At 45.9% G+C, this 13,803-nt stretch overlaps 1 protein-coding gene across 1 annotated transcript; it reads left to right on the forward strand.

Annotated features, from left to right (window-relative positions):
• Window positions 1-1,856: 1,856 nt before the first annotated feature.
• LOC113621583 (heat shock 70 kDa protein 12B-like) lies at window positions 1,857-5,608 on the forward strand. The gene is given in 4 exon segments (XM_027108576.1): window positions 1,857-2,307; window positions 2,411-2,559; window positions 2,562-3,548; window positions 4,123-5,608. Coding segments are annotated over 4 exon segments (2,064 nt in total). The 5' UTR covers window positions 1,857-2,023; the 3' UTR covers window positions 4,767-5,608.
• Window positions 5,609-13,803: the final 8,195 nt, after the last annotated feature.

The following is a 13,803-nucleotide window of genomic DNA, read 5'->3' on the forward strand; positions in this document are numbered from 1 at the left end:
AACACAAGAGAAGTCACAAGGTTGTATATGATTAAGTATCAAAGAAGTGATATAAAAAATATGTATATGGAGTTCAGGTATGGAATAGATGGTAAGTGTGAGCTGGAAGACTCAAAGAAGGATTCCAAGAGGAGGAAGGTCTTGAGCAGGATCTTGGAAGGTGTGGTTAGATGGAGAGCAATTGCTACTGCTACACCTGCAAAGCACTGTGTTTCTACACACAATTTCAGGAATCATGTTTTACATTTAGGACATTGGCCATCAGGTCCAGTGTTTCAAATGGTATCCTTTTTGACCCCCTTGGTAATATTTTTTCCTATTTCTTTTTTAAAAATTGCAAACTTAGAGAAAATTGTAAGAACAGTAAAAAAAAAAAGGAGGTCTTTTTTCCCCTGAACCTTTTAGAATAGGTTGCCAGTATGATGCCTTACCATGGTGAAATTATCAAAATCAGGAAATTAACATCTACTCATTACTATCATCTAATCCACAGACCCCATTCAAGTTTAGCCAACTGTCCCAATAATGTCCTTTATAGTGATGCATTTAATTATCAAATCTCATTAGTCTTTAATCAAAACAGTTCCTGAAACTTTGATTTTCATGAAGTTATCAATATTTTATAGAATATTCCTCAATTTAGGTTTCTAATGTTTCCTCTTAATTAGATTCAGGTTATACATTTTTAGCAGGGTTAGCATAGAAGTATGCTGGGTTTTTCCTCATTGCATACCAATACCAAATTGCAACCTTACCAAATTCATTGATTAGTTCTAGTAGTTTTCTGGTGGCATCTTTAGGATTTTCTATGTATAGTATCATGTCATCGGCAAACAGTGACAGTTTTACTTCTCCTTTTCCAATTTGTATTCCTTTTATTTCTTTTTCTTCTCTCATTGCTGTGGCTAGGACTTCCAAAACTATGTTGAATAAGAGTGGCGACAGTGGACATCTTTGTCTTGTTCCTGATCTTAGTGGAAAAGCTTTCAGATTTTAACCATTGAGTATGATGCTTGCTGTGGGTTTGTCATATATGGCCTTTATTATGCTGAGGTAGGTTCCCTCTATGCCCGTTTTCTGGAGAGTTTTTACCATAAATGGGTGCTGAATTTTCTCAAAAGCTTCATGGTGTATGATCCTTTTAATGTGTTGTTGGATTGTGCTTGCTAGTATTTTGTTCAGAATTTTTGCATCTATGTTCATCAGTGATATTGGTCTATAATTTTCTTTTTTTGTGATGTCTTTTTCTGGTTTTGGTATCAGGGTGATGGTGGCTTTGTAGAATGAATTTGGGAGTGTTTCTCCCTCTGCAATTTTTTGGAAGAGTTTGAGAAGGATCAGTGTTAGCTCTTCTCTAAATGTTTGATAGAATTCTCCTGTGAAGCCATCTGTCCTGGACTTCTGTTTGTTGGAAGATTTTTAATTACGGTTTCAATTTCATTACTTGTGATAGGTCTGTTTATATTTTCTAATTCTTCCTGGTTCAGTCTTGGAAAATTGTACCTTTCCAAGAATTTGTCCATTTCATCATGGTTGTCCATTTAATTGGCATAGAGTTGTTTGTAGTAGATTCTTACAATCCTTTGTATTTCTGCAGTGTCAGTTGTGATTTCTCCTTTTTCATTTCTAATTTTATTGATTTTCAACCTCTCCCTTTTTTTTTTTTTGATGAGTCTGGCTAAGGGTTCATCAATTTTGTTTATCTTCTCAAAGAACCAGCTTTTAGTTTTATTGATCTTTGCTATTGTTTTCTTCATTTCTATTTCATTTATTTCTGCTCTGATCTTTATGCTTACTTTCCTTCTACTGACTTTGGGGTTTTTTTGTTCTTCTTTCTCTAGTTGTTTTAAGTGTAGGGTTATATCGTTTATTTGAGATTTTTCTTGTTTCTTGATTTGAGATTGAATTGCTATAAACTTCCCTCTTAGAACTGCTTTTGGGCCCCACTGGCTTTGGGCCCAGGATCCAGGCGTCTGGACACAGGTCGAGCTGTCGGCAGGGCAGAGCCACAGGGCCTACAAAGATGCTGGCTGTCCCGGAGATGGGCCTGCAGGGGCTGTACAGCGGCTCCTGCCCAGAGCAGTCTCCAGTGCCCAGCCCACCCGGCTCCCCAAGGACCCAGGAAAGCTGTGGCATTGCCCCCCTCACACCTTCACAGTCTCCAAAGCCTGAGGCCCGAGCCCCCCAGCAGGCCCCCTTCTCTGTGGTAGTGGCCATCGACTTCGGCACCACATCCAGTAGCTATGCCTTCAGCTTTGCCAGTGACCCTGAGGCCATCCACATGATGAGGGAGCAGGAGCTGAGGATGTCGGATGGGACCCATGGCCCCATGGATAGAGAGGATCCCATGAGCAACGTTTATGGAGATTTAAGTGGATGCCAAGCACCATATTCACAAGAACCCTAAAAGGAAATGGGAGGGCGGGGACCCAGGTGTGGCCCACTGGAAGACCCCCACCTGCCTGCTGCTGACCCCAGAGGGTGCCTTTCACAGTTTTGGCTATACAGCCCGTGATTACTACCACGAGCTGGACCCTGAGGAGGCTCGTGACTGGCTCTACTTGAGAAGTTCAAGATGAAGATCCACAGTGCCACTGATCTCACCTTGAAGACCCAGCTAGAAGCGGTAAATGGAAAGAAAATGCCTGCCCTGGAGGTGTTCGCCCATGCCTTGCGCTTCTTCAAGGAGCATGCCCTTCAGGAGCTGAGGGACCAGTGCCCATCGCTGCCAGAGAAGGACACTGTGCGCTGGGTGTTGACAGTGCCGGCCATCTGGAAACAGCCAGCTAAGCAGTTCATGCGAGAGGCTGACTACTTGGCCGAACTGGTGTCAAGAGAGGATGCAGAGCAATTACTCATCGCCCTGGAGCCTGAGGCCGCCTCTGTCTACTGCCGCAAGCTGCGTCTGCACCAGCTCGTGGACCTGAGCAGCCGAGCTCCAGGCAGTGGGTGCCTGGGCGAGAGCTATTCCATTGATCCCAGCTTCCGTCAGGCCCGAGAGCAGCTTCGAAGGTCCCGCCACAGCCGCACGTTCTTGGTGGAATCGGGTGTCGGAGAACTGTGGGCTGAGATGCAAGCAGGAGACCGCTACGTGGTGGCAGACTGTGGGGGAGGCACGGTGGACCTTACTGTGCATCAGTTGGAGCAGCCCCACGGCACCCTCAAGGAGCTCTACAAGGCATCTGGTGGCCCCTGTGGCGCGGTGGGCGTGGACCTGGCCTTCGAGCAGCTGCTGGGCCGCATCTTCAGCGAGGACTTCATCAGCACCTTCAAAACGCAACGCCCAGCAGCCTGGGTGGATCTGACTATAGCCTTCGAGGCCTGCAAACGCACCGCAGGCCCACACCGTGCGGGGGCGCTCAACATCTCGCTGCCCTTCTCGTTTATTGACTTCTACCGCAAGCAGCGAGGCCACAACGTGGAGACAGCCCTGCGCAGGAGCAGCGTGAACTTCGTGAAGTGGTCCTCACAGGGGATGCTCAGGATGTCTTGTGAGGCCATGAACGACCTCTTTCAGCGCACGGTCAGCGGGATCATCCAGCACATAGGTGAGCGCCTGAGCCTGGGTCCTTCATTCACCTCAACATACATACCCAGATGCGGGAATATGTTACCCTGTTAGTGCCTGGAAACCTCCCCATATCCATACACTGGAATGAGACCCAGAATCATCTGGAATACCTGGAGGATGCAGTGTGGCGGGAAGATATGCAGTCTTGCCAGGTTAAAGAACCTCTGGTGCATGTTTCCCCAAATGGGGCGATAGTATTAGGTCCCCCAAACTGTTATCACAGGGATTTAAATGAGCTGAAGTATCTAGAGAGTGAGTGCAATGTGCACATAGTAGGCATTTAATATGTGTAAATGCAGACCCTTATCTCAAGCCCTCAATGGTGTGGTGGGGAAGCAGAGCCCATAAAGATTGCCAGGGGCCCTCATGAAAGTGCCCGGTGTTTTTCTTTATGGGAACCAGGCTACCGTTTTATAGTGAAATGACTAGTTTCTGGTTGCTCGAGGATACAGGCGGGCAGAGGAGAGGCGCCAGTGGCTGCGTAGTGGTGGCCTCAGTGGCCCACTCCACGTCCCTCCTCCTCACACCCACCCTCCACTCCTGTACCGCAGAGGCGCTGCTGGCGCGCCCCGAAGTGCAAGGCGTGAAGCTGCTGTTCCTGGTGGGCAGCTTCTCAGAGTCGGCAGTGCTGCAGCACGCGGTGCAGGCAGCACTGGGCGCCCGCGGCCTCCGCGTGGTGGTTCCGCACGACGTGGGCCTCACCATCCTAAAGCGCGCGGTGCTCTTCGGGCAGGCTCCGGGCGTGGTTCGGGTGCGCCGCTCGCCGCTCACGTACGGCGTGGACGTGCTCAACCGCTTCGTGGCTGGGCGCCACCCGCCCGACAAGCTGCTGGTTCGCGGCGGCCGCCGCTGGTGCACCGACGTGTTCGAGCGCTTCGTGGCCGCCGCGCAGTCGGTGGCCCTGGGCGAGGACGTGCTGCGCAGCTACTGTCCGGCGCGCCCAGGCCAGCGGTGCGTGCTCATCGACCTGTACTGCTGCGCCGCCCAGGACGCGCGCCCGGGCTTGCGCAAGTGCGGCGAGCTCAGTCTAGAGCTCGAGCCCGCCGAGGGAGGCCCCCATGCCGCTGGCGCGCCCCCTAGCCGCCTCGAGATCCGTACTGCCATGCAGTTTGGCGACACCGAGATTAAGGTCACTGCCGTCGACGTCAGCACCAATCGATCCGTGCGCGCCGCCATCGACTTTCTTTCCAATTGAGGGCGCAGTGCCAGACCCCCTCTGCCCCGCTGAACTCTCTTTTGGCCCAGGGCCTGGGGAGCGGGCTGAGGCGGACCAACCGGCCCCATTCCCCGCCATCCTGCCCCCGGGAGGTGAGGTCGCAGGAGGATGGGTGGGGACATATCCAGAAACTCTGGCTTTGGGATTGGGCCCCGGTCCGCTGACTGGAAGGCTGAAGGGCCCTGCCAAGGACTGAGGTCAAGGAGACTTAAAAGAGGTTTGTAAGACGGTGTGCCCACAGGGAGCACGTGATCCTGAAAGCAGAATGCACCGGAAGACTTGAGCCCTGGTCTGAACTGGGGTCCGGGATGGGAGTGTGGGGGTGGGGGTGCAGCTGCAGGTGGGGCAGCAAGAGGAAGGAGGTTGTGTAGGGCCTGGGCCTGAAAGGCAGAGTGCACTGACTGACTGGCTCAGCCTGTTTAGGGAGCCAGACAGGACAAGGACTGGAAGCTGACAGGAAAAGGACAGGGGTAGTAAGACCTTCCTCGGTGTGGTACTGACCACCCAAGTATGAATGTTAATTGTAGAAAGAGCAGTAGCAGACTATGAGGAGAAGGGTACAGGGCGAGGCACTTATGAGGGGGTGTGGGGGCACATGTCGGGGGGCCCTTTCCTTTCTATCTGAGAAGGCCCCAGGGGCAGCCTATGAATGACCCACTTGCACTCCATCGAGCCACGGAGTGGGGGGAGGGTAGAGAGGACAGAGGGAGCACTGGTCGCAGCTCTGCCATCAGCTCAGTGTACCTGCCCTCCCATGATGTGCAACAGCCCCACCTGCCTGAGAACCCTAAGATGACAATAAAGTATTTATGCTCAAGGTAAAAAAAAAAAAAAAAGAACTGCTTTTGCTGCGTCCCATAGGTTTTGGGTCATCGTGTGTTCGTTGTCACTATTTTCTATGTATTTTTAAAATTTCTTCTTTGATTTCTTCAGTGATCTCTTGGTTATTTAGTAGCACACTGTTTAGCCTCCATGTATTGTGTTTTTTACCATTTTTTTCCTGGAATTGATTTCCAGTCTCGTACTGTTGTGCTCAGAAGATATGCTTGATATGACTTCAATTTTCTTAAATTTTCTGAGGCTTGATTTGTGACCCAAGATGTGATCTATCCTGGAGAATGTTCCGTGTGCACTTGAGAAGAAAGTGTGTTCTGCCACTTTTGGGTGGAATATTCTATAAATATCAATAAGATCTATCTGGTCTATTGTGTCATTTAAAGCTTGTGTTTCCTTATGAATTTTCTTTTTGGATGATCTGTCCATCCGTGTAAGTGGGGTGTTAAAGTGTTACTGTCGATTTCTCCTTTCATGGTTGTTAGCATTTGGCTCATGTATTGAGGTGCTCCTATGTTGGGTGCATAAACATACATAATTGTTATATCTTCTTCTTGGATTGATCCTTTGATCATTATGTAGTGTCCCTCCTTATCTCTTGTAACAGTCTTTATTTTAAAGTCTATTTTATCTGATACAAGTATTGCTACTCCAGTTTTCTTTTGATTTCCATTTGCATGGAATATCTTTTTCCATCCCCTCACTTTCAGTCTGTATGTGTCCCTAGGCCTGAAGTGGGTCTTTTTTAGACAGCATATATATGGGTCTTGTTTTTATATCCATTCATCCAGTCTGTGTCTTTTGGTTGGGGCATTTAATCCATTTACATTCCAGGTTATTATCGATATGTATGTTCCTATTACCATTTTCTTAATTGTTTTTGGTTTGTTTTTGTGGGTCTTTTTCTTCTCTTGTGTTTCCTGCTTAGAGAAGCTTCTTTAGCATTTGTTTTAAAGCTGGTTTGGTGGTGGTGAATTCTCTTCAGTTTTGCTTGTCTGAAAAGCTCTTGACTTCTCCATCGAATCTGAATGAGATCCTTGCTGGGTAGAGTAGTCTTGGTTGTAGGTTTTCCTCTTTTATCATTTTAAATATGTCCTGCCACTCCCTTCTGGCGTGCAGTTTCCACTGAAAAATCAGCTGATAACCTTGTGGGGATTCCTTTGTATGTTTTTTTTTTTTTTGCGGTACGCAGGCCTCTCACTGTTGTGGCCTCTTCCGTTTCAGAGCACAGGCTCCGGACGCGCAGGCTCAGTGGCCATGGCTCACGGGCCCAGCCGCTCCGCGGCATGTGGGATCTTCCCGGACCGGGGCACGAACCCTTGTCCCCTGCATCGGCAGGCGGACTCTCAACCACTGCGCCACCAGGGAAGCCCTCCTTTGTATGTTTTTTTTTTGTTTTTCCCTTGCAGCTTTTAATATTTCTTCTTTGAATTTAATTTGTGTTAGTTTGATTAATAAGTGTCTTGGTGTGTTTTATCCTGTATGGGATTCTCTGTGCTTCCTGGACTTGGGTGACTATTTCCTTTCCCATGTTAGGGAAGTTTTCAACTATAATCTCTTCAAATATCTTCTCAGACCCTTTCTTTTACTCTTCTTCTTCTGGGACCCCTATAATTTGAATGTTAGTGCATTTAGTGTTGTCCCAGAAGTCTCTGAGATTGTCTGCAATTCTTTTCATTCTTTTTTCTTTATTCTGCTCCTCAGCAGATATTTCCACCATTCTGTCTTCTAGCTCACTTATTCGTTCTTCTGCCTCAGTTATTCTGATATTGATTCCTTCTAGTGTATTTTTCATTTCAGTTATTGTGTTGTTCATCTGTTTGTTTGTTCTTTAGTTTTTCTAGATCTTTGTTAAACATTTCTTGTATTTTCTCAATCCGTGCCTCCATTCGCTTTCCAAGATTCGGGATCATCTTTACTATCATTACTCTGAACTCTTTTTCAGGTAGACTGCCTATTTCCTTTTCATTTATTTGGTCTTGTAGGTTTCTATCTTGCTCCTTCATCTGTGACATATTTTTTTGCCATCTAATTTTTTTTTCTTTTTTTATGAGTGGGATTGTGTTCCTGTCTTACTGGTTGTTTGGCCTGAGCCTTCCAACACTGGAGTTTGTAGGCTATTGGGTACAGCTGGGTCTTGGTGCTGAGATGAGGAACTCTGTGAGACTTCACTCTGATGAATATTCTCTGGGGTCTGAGGTTCTCTGCTAGTCCAGTGGTTTGGACTCAGAGCTCCCACCACAGGAGCTTCGGCCTGACCCTGGGCTCATGAACCAAGATCCTGCAAGCCGCATGGGGTGGCCAAAAAAAAAGAACAATAACAAAGTAAAAAATAAAATTAGACTATGAAACTAACAGATATGTTAGAAAGAATATAAAAATAAAAATATAGATGGGGCTTCCCTGGTGATGCAGTGGTTAAGAATCCTCCTGCCAGTGCAGGGCACATGGGTTTGAGCCCTGGTGTGGGAAGATCCCACATGCCATGGAGTGGCTGGGCCTGTGCGCCACAACTACTGAGCCTGTGCTCTAGAGCCCATGAGCCACAACTACTGAGCCTGTGTGCCACAACTACTGAAGCCCGCGCGCCTAGAGCCTGTGTTCCACAACAAGAGAAGCCACCGCAGTGAGAAGCCCACGTGCTGCAACGAAGAGTGGACCCTGCTCACTGGAACTGGAGAAAGCCCACGAGCAGCAATGTAGACCAAATGTAGCCATACATAAATAAACAAATAAGTTAATTAATTAATTTTAAAAAATATATGAATCAACAACCAGAAGGTACATCAGTACCACAATAGTAAAAAAGAGGAGGAGGGAAAAAGAAGAAAAAAGGTGGGGGGGAAAAGGCCTTGGCTGTGGAGGGCGGGGCCTAAGCAAGGATGAGGTTTGGGCAGTGGGCGGGGCCAATGCTCAGGACCCACAGGGCTGGAAAAGGCCCTGGGGGCTGTGGGGGGTGGGACTTAGGCTCAAGGAACAGAAGGGGCCCAGGTGTGCCCCCCACCCCTGGTCTCAGAGGGCAGGGGACCTCACCTGGGAGCCCAGAAGGCTTCCTGGGCTCAAGTGGGTGAGGCAAATGCCCTCCTCTCCTCTCTTGCTCCTCTGGTCTGGGAGGGCCTCTCCTGCCTGCCTCTCCTGATCTCCCTGGCCTCCCTCCTATGCCCGAAATCTGTATCTTTAGATGAGAGTTGAGGAGCTCTTGGCTGGATTTGTGATAGAATAACTTTCATTTGACATAAAGTATTTTTTAAAGTCACTCAACTTATTTTGACGTTTGAACACTAAATTCTTTCTAGAAGTATGCTTATAGTACAATAGAAAACTATTTTTATCATCACACAAATTCTTTGGTATGTTGTGCACACATTTAGTCTCACAACAGAAGACTCCATAAGAACATGCCTACTTCTTGACCTAGATACAAAGCTACCAAATGTGGAGAGCCATCAGTGGGCAGGACACTAATAACTAGAGCTCCAAAAGTATAATTGCTTAGAGCATGGGCCCAGGACAGAATTGTAAAGTAAATAGTATTTCTCTTGTTACCCACCTCCTCTTTCTGTGCCTTTCCTCTCACATTTAGCAACCTCTTTATCACCTGGGTTCATGGTGATCTCAACTTGCCCACAGTGTGCTTCAAAAAGGGGGAAATAAAAGCAAATCCATTCACAGAATGGTGCTAGTTTTTTACTCCTTTCAAGGATATTATTGGCATTTAAGAGGAGTTCTAAAGAGGACGATGAGTCACTAATGGGGGAATTTTAGACACTAAAGTAAGATAGACAACTTTAGGTTTGAGGCTCACAGCACTCCCAATCTACTCACCCTAGAATCAATATTCCACATTTCTGATTATCCTGAATCTCAAATATAAAGGTGGGTAATGGGGTTAATAAAACAATTTACCTTTGAATGTTTAGGAGTAAGGCGCAGATTTGTCCTTCTGGGAGGCAGACAGCCATTGCATTGACTAAAATAACTTTCTGAAGCAGGCATCAAACATAAAAATGAGATGTGCTTAATTTTCACGATTTCTGACCTCATCAGAAAAAAATAGGGAGAGAAGGGTCACCAGACCTGACAGGACAGTTGGCTGCACCACACAGTTTGTGAGATTTTAGTTCCCCGATCAGGGTTCGGACCAGGGATCGAACCCAGGCCCTCAGCAATGAGAGTGCGGAGTCCTAATCACTGGACCACCAGGGAATTCCTGGGAGAGAAATCCTTAAGGTAAAAATGGGAAGGAGTGGGCTTCCCTGGTGGCGCAGTGGTTGAGAGTCCGCCTGTCGATGCAGGAGACATGGGTTCTTCCCCCGGTCCAGGAAGATCCCACATGCCGTGGAGCGGCTAGCCCCGCGAGCCATGGCCGCTGAGCCTGCGCGTCCGGAGCCTGTGCTGCACAACGGGAGAGGCCACGTTAGAAAAAAGCACTTAAACACTCTAGGAGAGCCTGGAGAAATAAGGCTAAAAGTTATAGTCTGTGCTTCTTATCTTTCTTGGGGCTCTTAAGATCTTTTTAACCTTCAAATATCTCAATTTCCTGTAAAATGGCAATAGCTTAATTTATCTGTTTTCTCTGAGGAATATTCTTCACAATAATTACGAATACTCAAATGGAAGATGGCAAATTTCTAAATTATTTAAAGTGGGAAAATAAAACTCCTGGTTTGGGAGTCCTGGCTGTGCCACGGGTTACTTGTGAGCTTCACCTCTCTGGATAGGTATTTCTCTTTATAGCTGAAGAGGCCAGATTAAAGTACTCCTGTGATCCCTTGCTAGTTCTCACATTTTACACATCTAATCTGACACTTTTGACATCTGCTATGGGGTCAGAATTGTATTGGGCCAAGCATCAAAGAGAAAATTTTCCTGTGATATTACATTCTTATGGTTTTCCTCTTACCATTCTGGTAGTTCCTTCTCAGTCTCTTTTGGGAGTTCTTCCTCTTCTATAAGCTTCTCAAAGCTTGGTTCCTGAGGCTTTTTCTCTTCACAATGAGCGTAGGTGATTTTATTCAAAAGGCTTTGGTTACCACCTAGAAGCCCATAAACGTCAAATTGACATCTCCAATTTAGGCCTCTCTTCTGAGCTCCAGACCTGATCCTCCTTTTGTATGGTTCACAAATGACTCAAACATAACATATCCAAAACTGAGCTTAGGCTTTTCTCCTCCCAAACCTGCTCCTCTTTCAAAATGTCTTGTTTACTGAGATACTGGCACCATCATCTATTCACCCAGAAAACTAGACACAAGGGAGTGACACCTCTCCCTTCTTCATTCTTCCACATTGAATCAGTTACTACCCCAAACCAGTCAATTTTACCTCCTGAATATATGACATACCTGTGTACATGTATCTCTATTACTCCTCAAATCCGAGCCATCATTTTCTAGTGTCTATATCACTTTAATACCCTCCTAAGTGCTCTCTCTCTTCTTTCTTTGTCTTGGCCTCCCCCCACCTGACCCCCAAACTATTTTTCACACATCAGCCAGAGTGATCTACTTGGAAAACACCTGTGATAATATCTTCCTGTTTTATTTGTTCAACCATTATTTACTGAGTACCTTTAATATGCCAGACATTATTCTAGAAGCTAGGAATCCAGCTACACACAAAATAGACAAGGCAATGACTTCTTTTTACTCTTAGGAAGGTTCTGTATAATCTTGACCACTGACTCACTTCTCCTTTGCTCCCAGATTACTATAGTTTAGCCATATTAGACTTGCTTTCTCAGAGCTTTTGAACAAGTCTATTCCTATACATTCCTATACCAATTCTTATACATTTTCCAAATGGATGCCTAACTGTCTCGTTAGAGAAACTCTCTGACCAAACTAGGTCCCCCTTTCAAAAACTATTCACAATGATAAATCTAAAAATTTGCATGCTTGTTTAATATCTCTCCAACTAGTTTGCCTGTAAGCTCCAAGAGAACAGGAAATTTTCTTATCCATTACTCTATTCCCAGTGTCTGGCACATGTTAGGCGCTAAATTTGTTGGTTGAATGAATAAATGAATGCCTAATTACAGAGTGCTGTTATATTCCTTTTTTTATAAATTTATTTATTTATTTATTTTTGGCTGTGTTGGGTCTTCATTGCTGTGCACGGGCTTTCTCTAGTTGCGGTGAGCAGGCGCTACTCTTCCTTGCGGTGTGCGGGGTTCTCATTGTCGTGGCTTCTCTTGTTGCGGAGCACGGGCTCTAGGCATGCAGGCTTCAGTAGTTGTGGCACGTGGGCTCAGTAGTTGTGGCTTGCAGGCTCTAGAGCTCAGGCTCTGTAGTTGTGGCCACAGGCTTAGCTGCTCTGTGGCACATGGGATCTTCCTTGGCCAGGGCTTGAACCTGTGTCCCTTGTATTGGCAGGCAGATTCTTAACCACTGCGCCACCAGGGAAGCCCTATTTCAATAGTCTGGTGACCTGTAAGATTCAGAGGCCTCTTTATAAAGGGAAAAACTGACGGTCACACTTTAGGATGTGGCCTCTCTTTGTTTCTAGTCAGAAAATACCAATTGTTGGCTGAATTTGAAGATTTCTTACGGTAAGCAGATAGGGTAGGGAGTCCTCAGAGGAAAAGAACCAGATATAGTTTTTTTGACACAAGAGAAGCCATTTTGGATTAAGCCATTTTGTGATCTAAGCCTCGCCACAATGCTTGCCCTTGAGCTTGCCCTTGAGCAGGTCTCAGTAATTAATGATCTTAAGGGAACAAAGGAATGCAGGAACAGAGGAAAAGGTCAAGAAACAATAGTTCAGTGATAAAAGAGTGCTAGTTCCTCCTCAAGGGACGAGTATTAATCTGATACATATCTTGGAGTTGTTCTACAGGAACTAACCTCCTACACCCTGTTGGAGAATGTTAACTACATGCTAAGACCTCAGACTGGTAGGAATCTAAGGAATGATCATGTTGACCTTTTCTGACCCTTATGACTTCAATCTACTAAAGGTTGGACTTTGTCAAACTTTGCCCCAATTCACTGTTGAATTTGCCGCTGCTCAAGCCCCTGCATGTGTATGCATACACCACCCAAATCCCTTCATGAATATGCATGTTCCCTTAGCTTAAGACTTCCCCAGTTTTGCTGTTCAGGGAGACACTGCTTTAGGAAAGATCCCCAGTATTTTCCTTACTTGCTGCAGGTAATTAATCCTTCCTTCTCCCAATCTTTGGCTTAGTTATGTCTTTTGGCTAGACACCCACCAAGAGGTGAACCCAATTTTGGGAATCATTACTTGCAATGTGTTATTGCTTTGCAGAGTTAAAAAAAAAAAAACAGAATAGTCATGTCACTTCAGGTATTCAACAACAAACATTACTGTTTTACAATGCGCTGGGAAGCTACGTTAGGGACTGGTAATAAAGAAAATACACTGCTCTGAAGGAGGGCAATCTAGTGGAATTGCTTAGTTTAAAAATTGATAGGTTCTTGAAAACAAACTGGGATATTTGAACGATATTTTTCAATGAATTTATCTCATCTGCTGCCCTAGTTCAGGTTTCACCTCCTGCCTGAATCGTTGCATTTCTCCTTCTCAGCTCCTTACTCTCCTCTCCTATCCTGCGTTATTCATTGTCATAGCTTACACTTTTAAAAAAATCTGTTTTTATTGTGTTTTTTCCCCTTTGAATGCAAGCTCCAAGAAGACAAGTTTTTTTGTTTTGTTCATGATTGTATCCCCTGTGTCTGGAGTTGGGGAAGCCTAGAAAAATTTAAAGACTTATAACGATCAACAATAAATCTCCTTTCTTCAAGTGTTTCTCCATTCACTCATTCATATTTACTCCTTTTATGTGCTAGGAACCCTCATCCCATGGTTAATAAGACATATTGTATATCAGCTGCTTTTTATTTTCAAGTGTGTCTGTTTCAATCACATTTTGCCCACCAAAGGCCACTGAAAGCAGAAAAAACTTTGGGAAAAAGGACTTGAGGGTAGCAGCCTGACACGAGGTGGCTGCTCAATAAAAGTTGTCTAACTTGAGGCTGTGGACTCCAGTCTGAGGGGGAGCTAAAAAATCTTTTCACGTGCAAGACTGAACACAGCTACACCGGTCTCTTAAACTTTCTTAGGCCCTGAGGGCGAACAGCACGAAGGTCTAGCAGGCCACAACGCGGAGAATCAAAACCGCTGCTTCTGGCGTTCAGCTCAGCTCCACTCAAGCGCAGCT

The sequence above is a fragment of the Aethalodelphis obliquidens genome, unplaced genomic scaffold (assembly GCF_003676395.1).
Source record: "Aethalodelphis obliquidens isolate GAN/ISIS:26980383/991018 unplaced genomic scaffold, ASM367639v1 scaffold9, whole genome shotgun sequence".
NCBI lineage: Eukaryota > Metazoa > Chordata > Mammalia > Artiodactyla > Delphinidae > Aethalodelphis > Aethalodelphis obliquidens.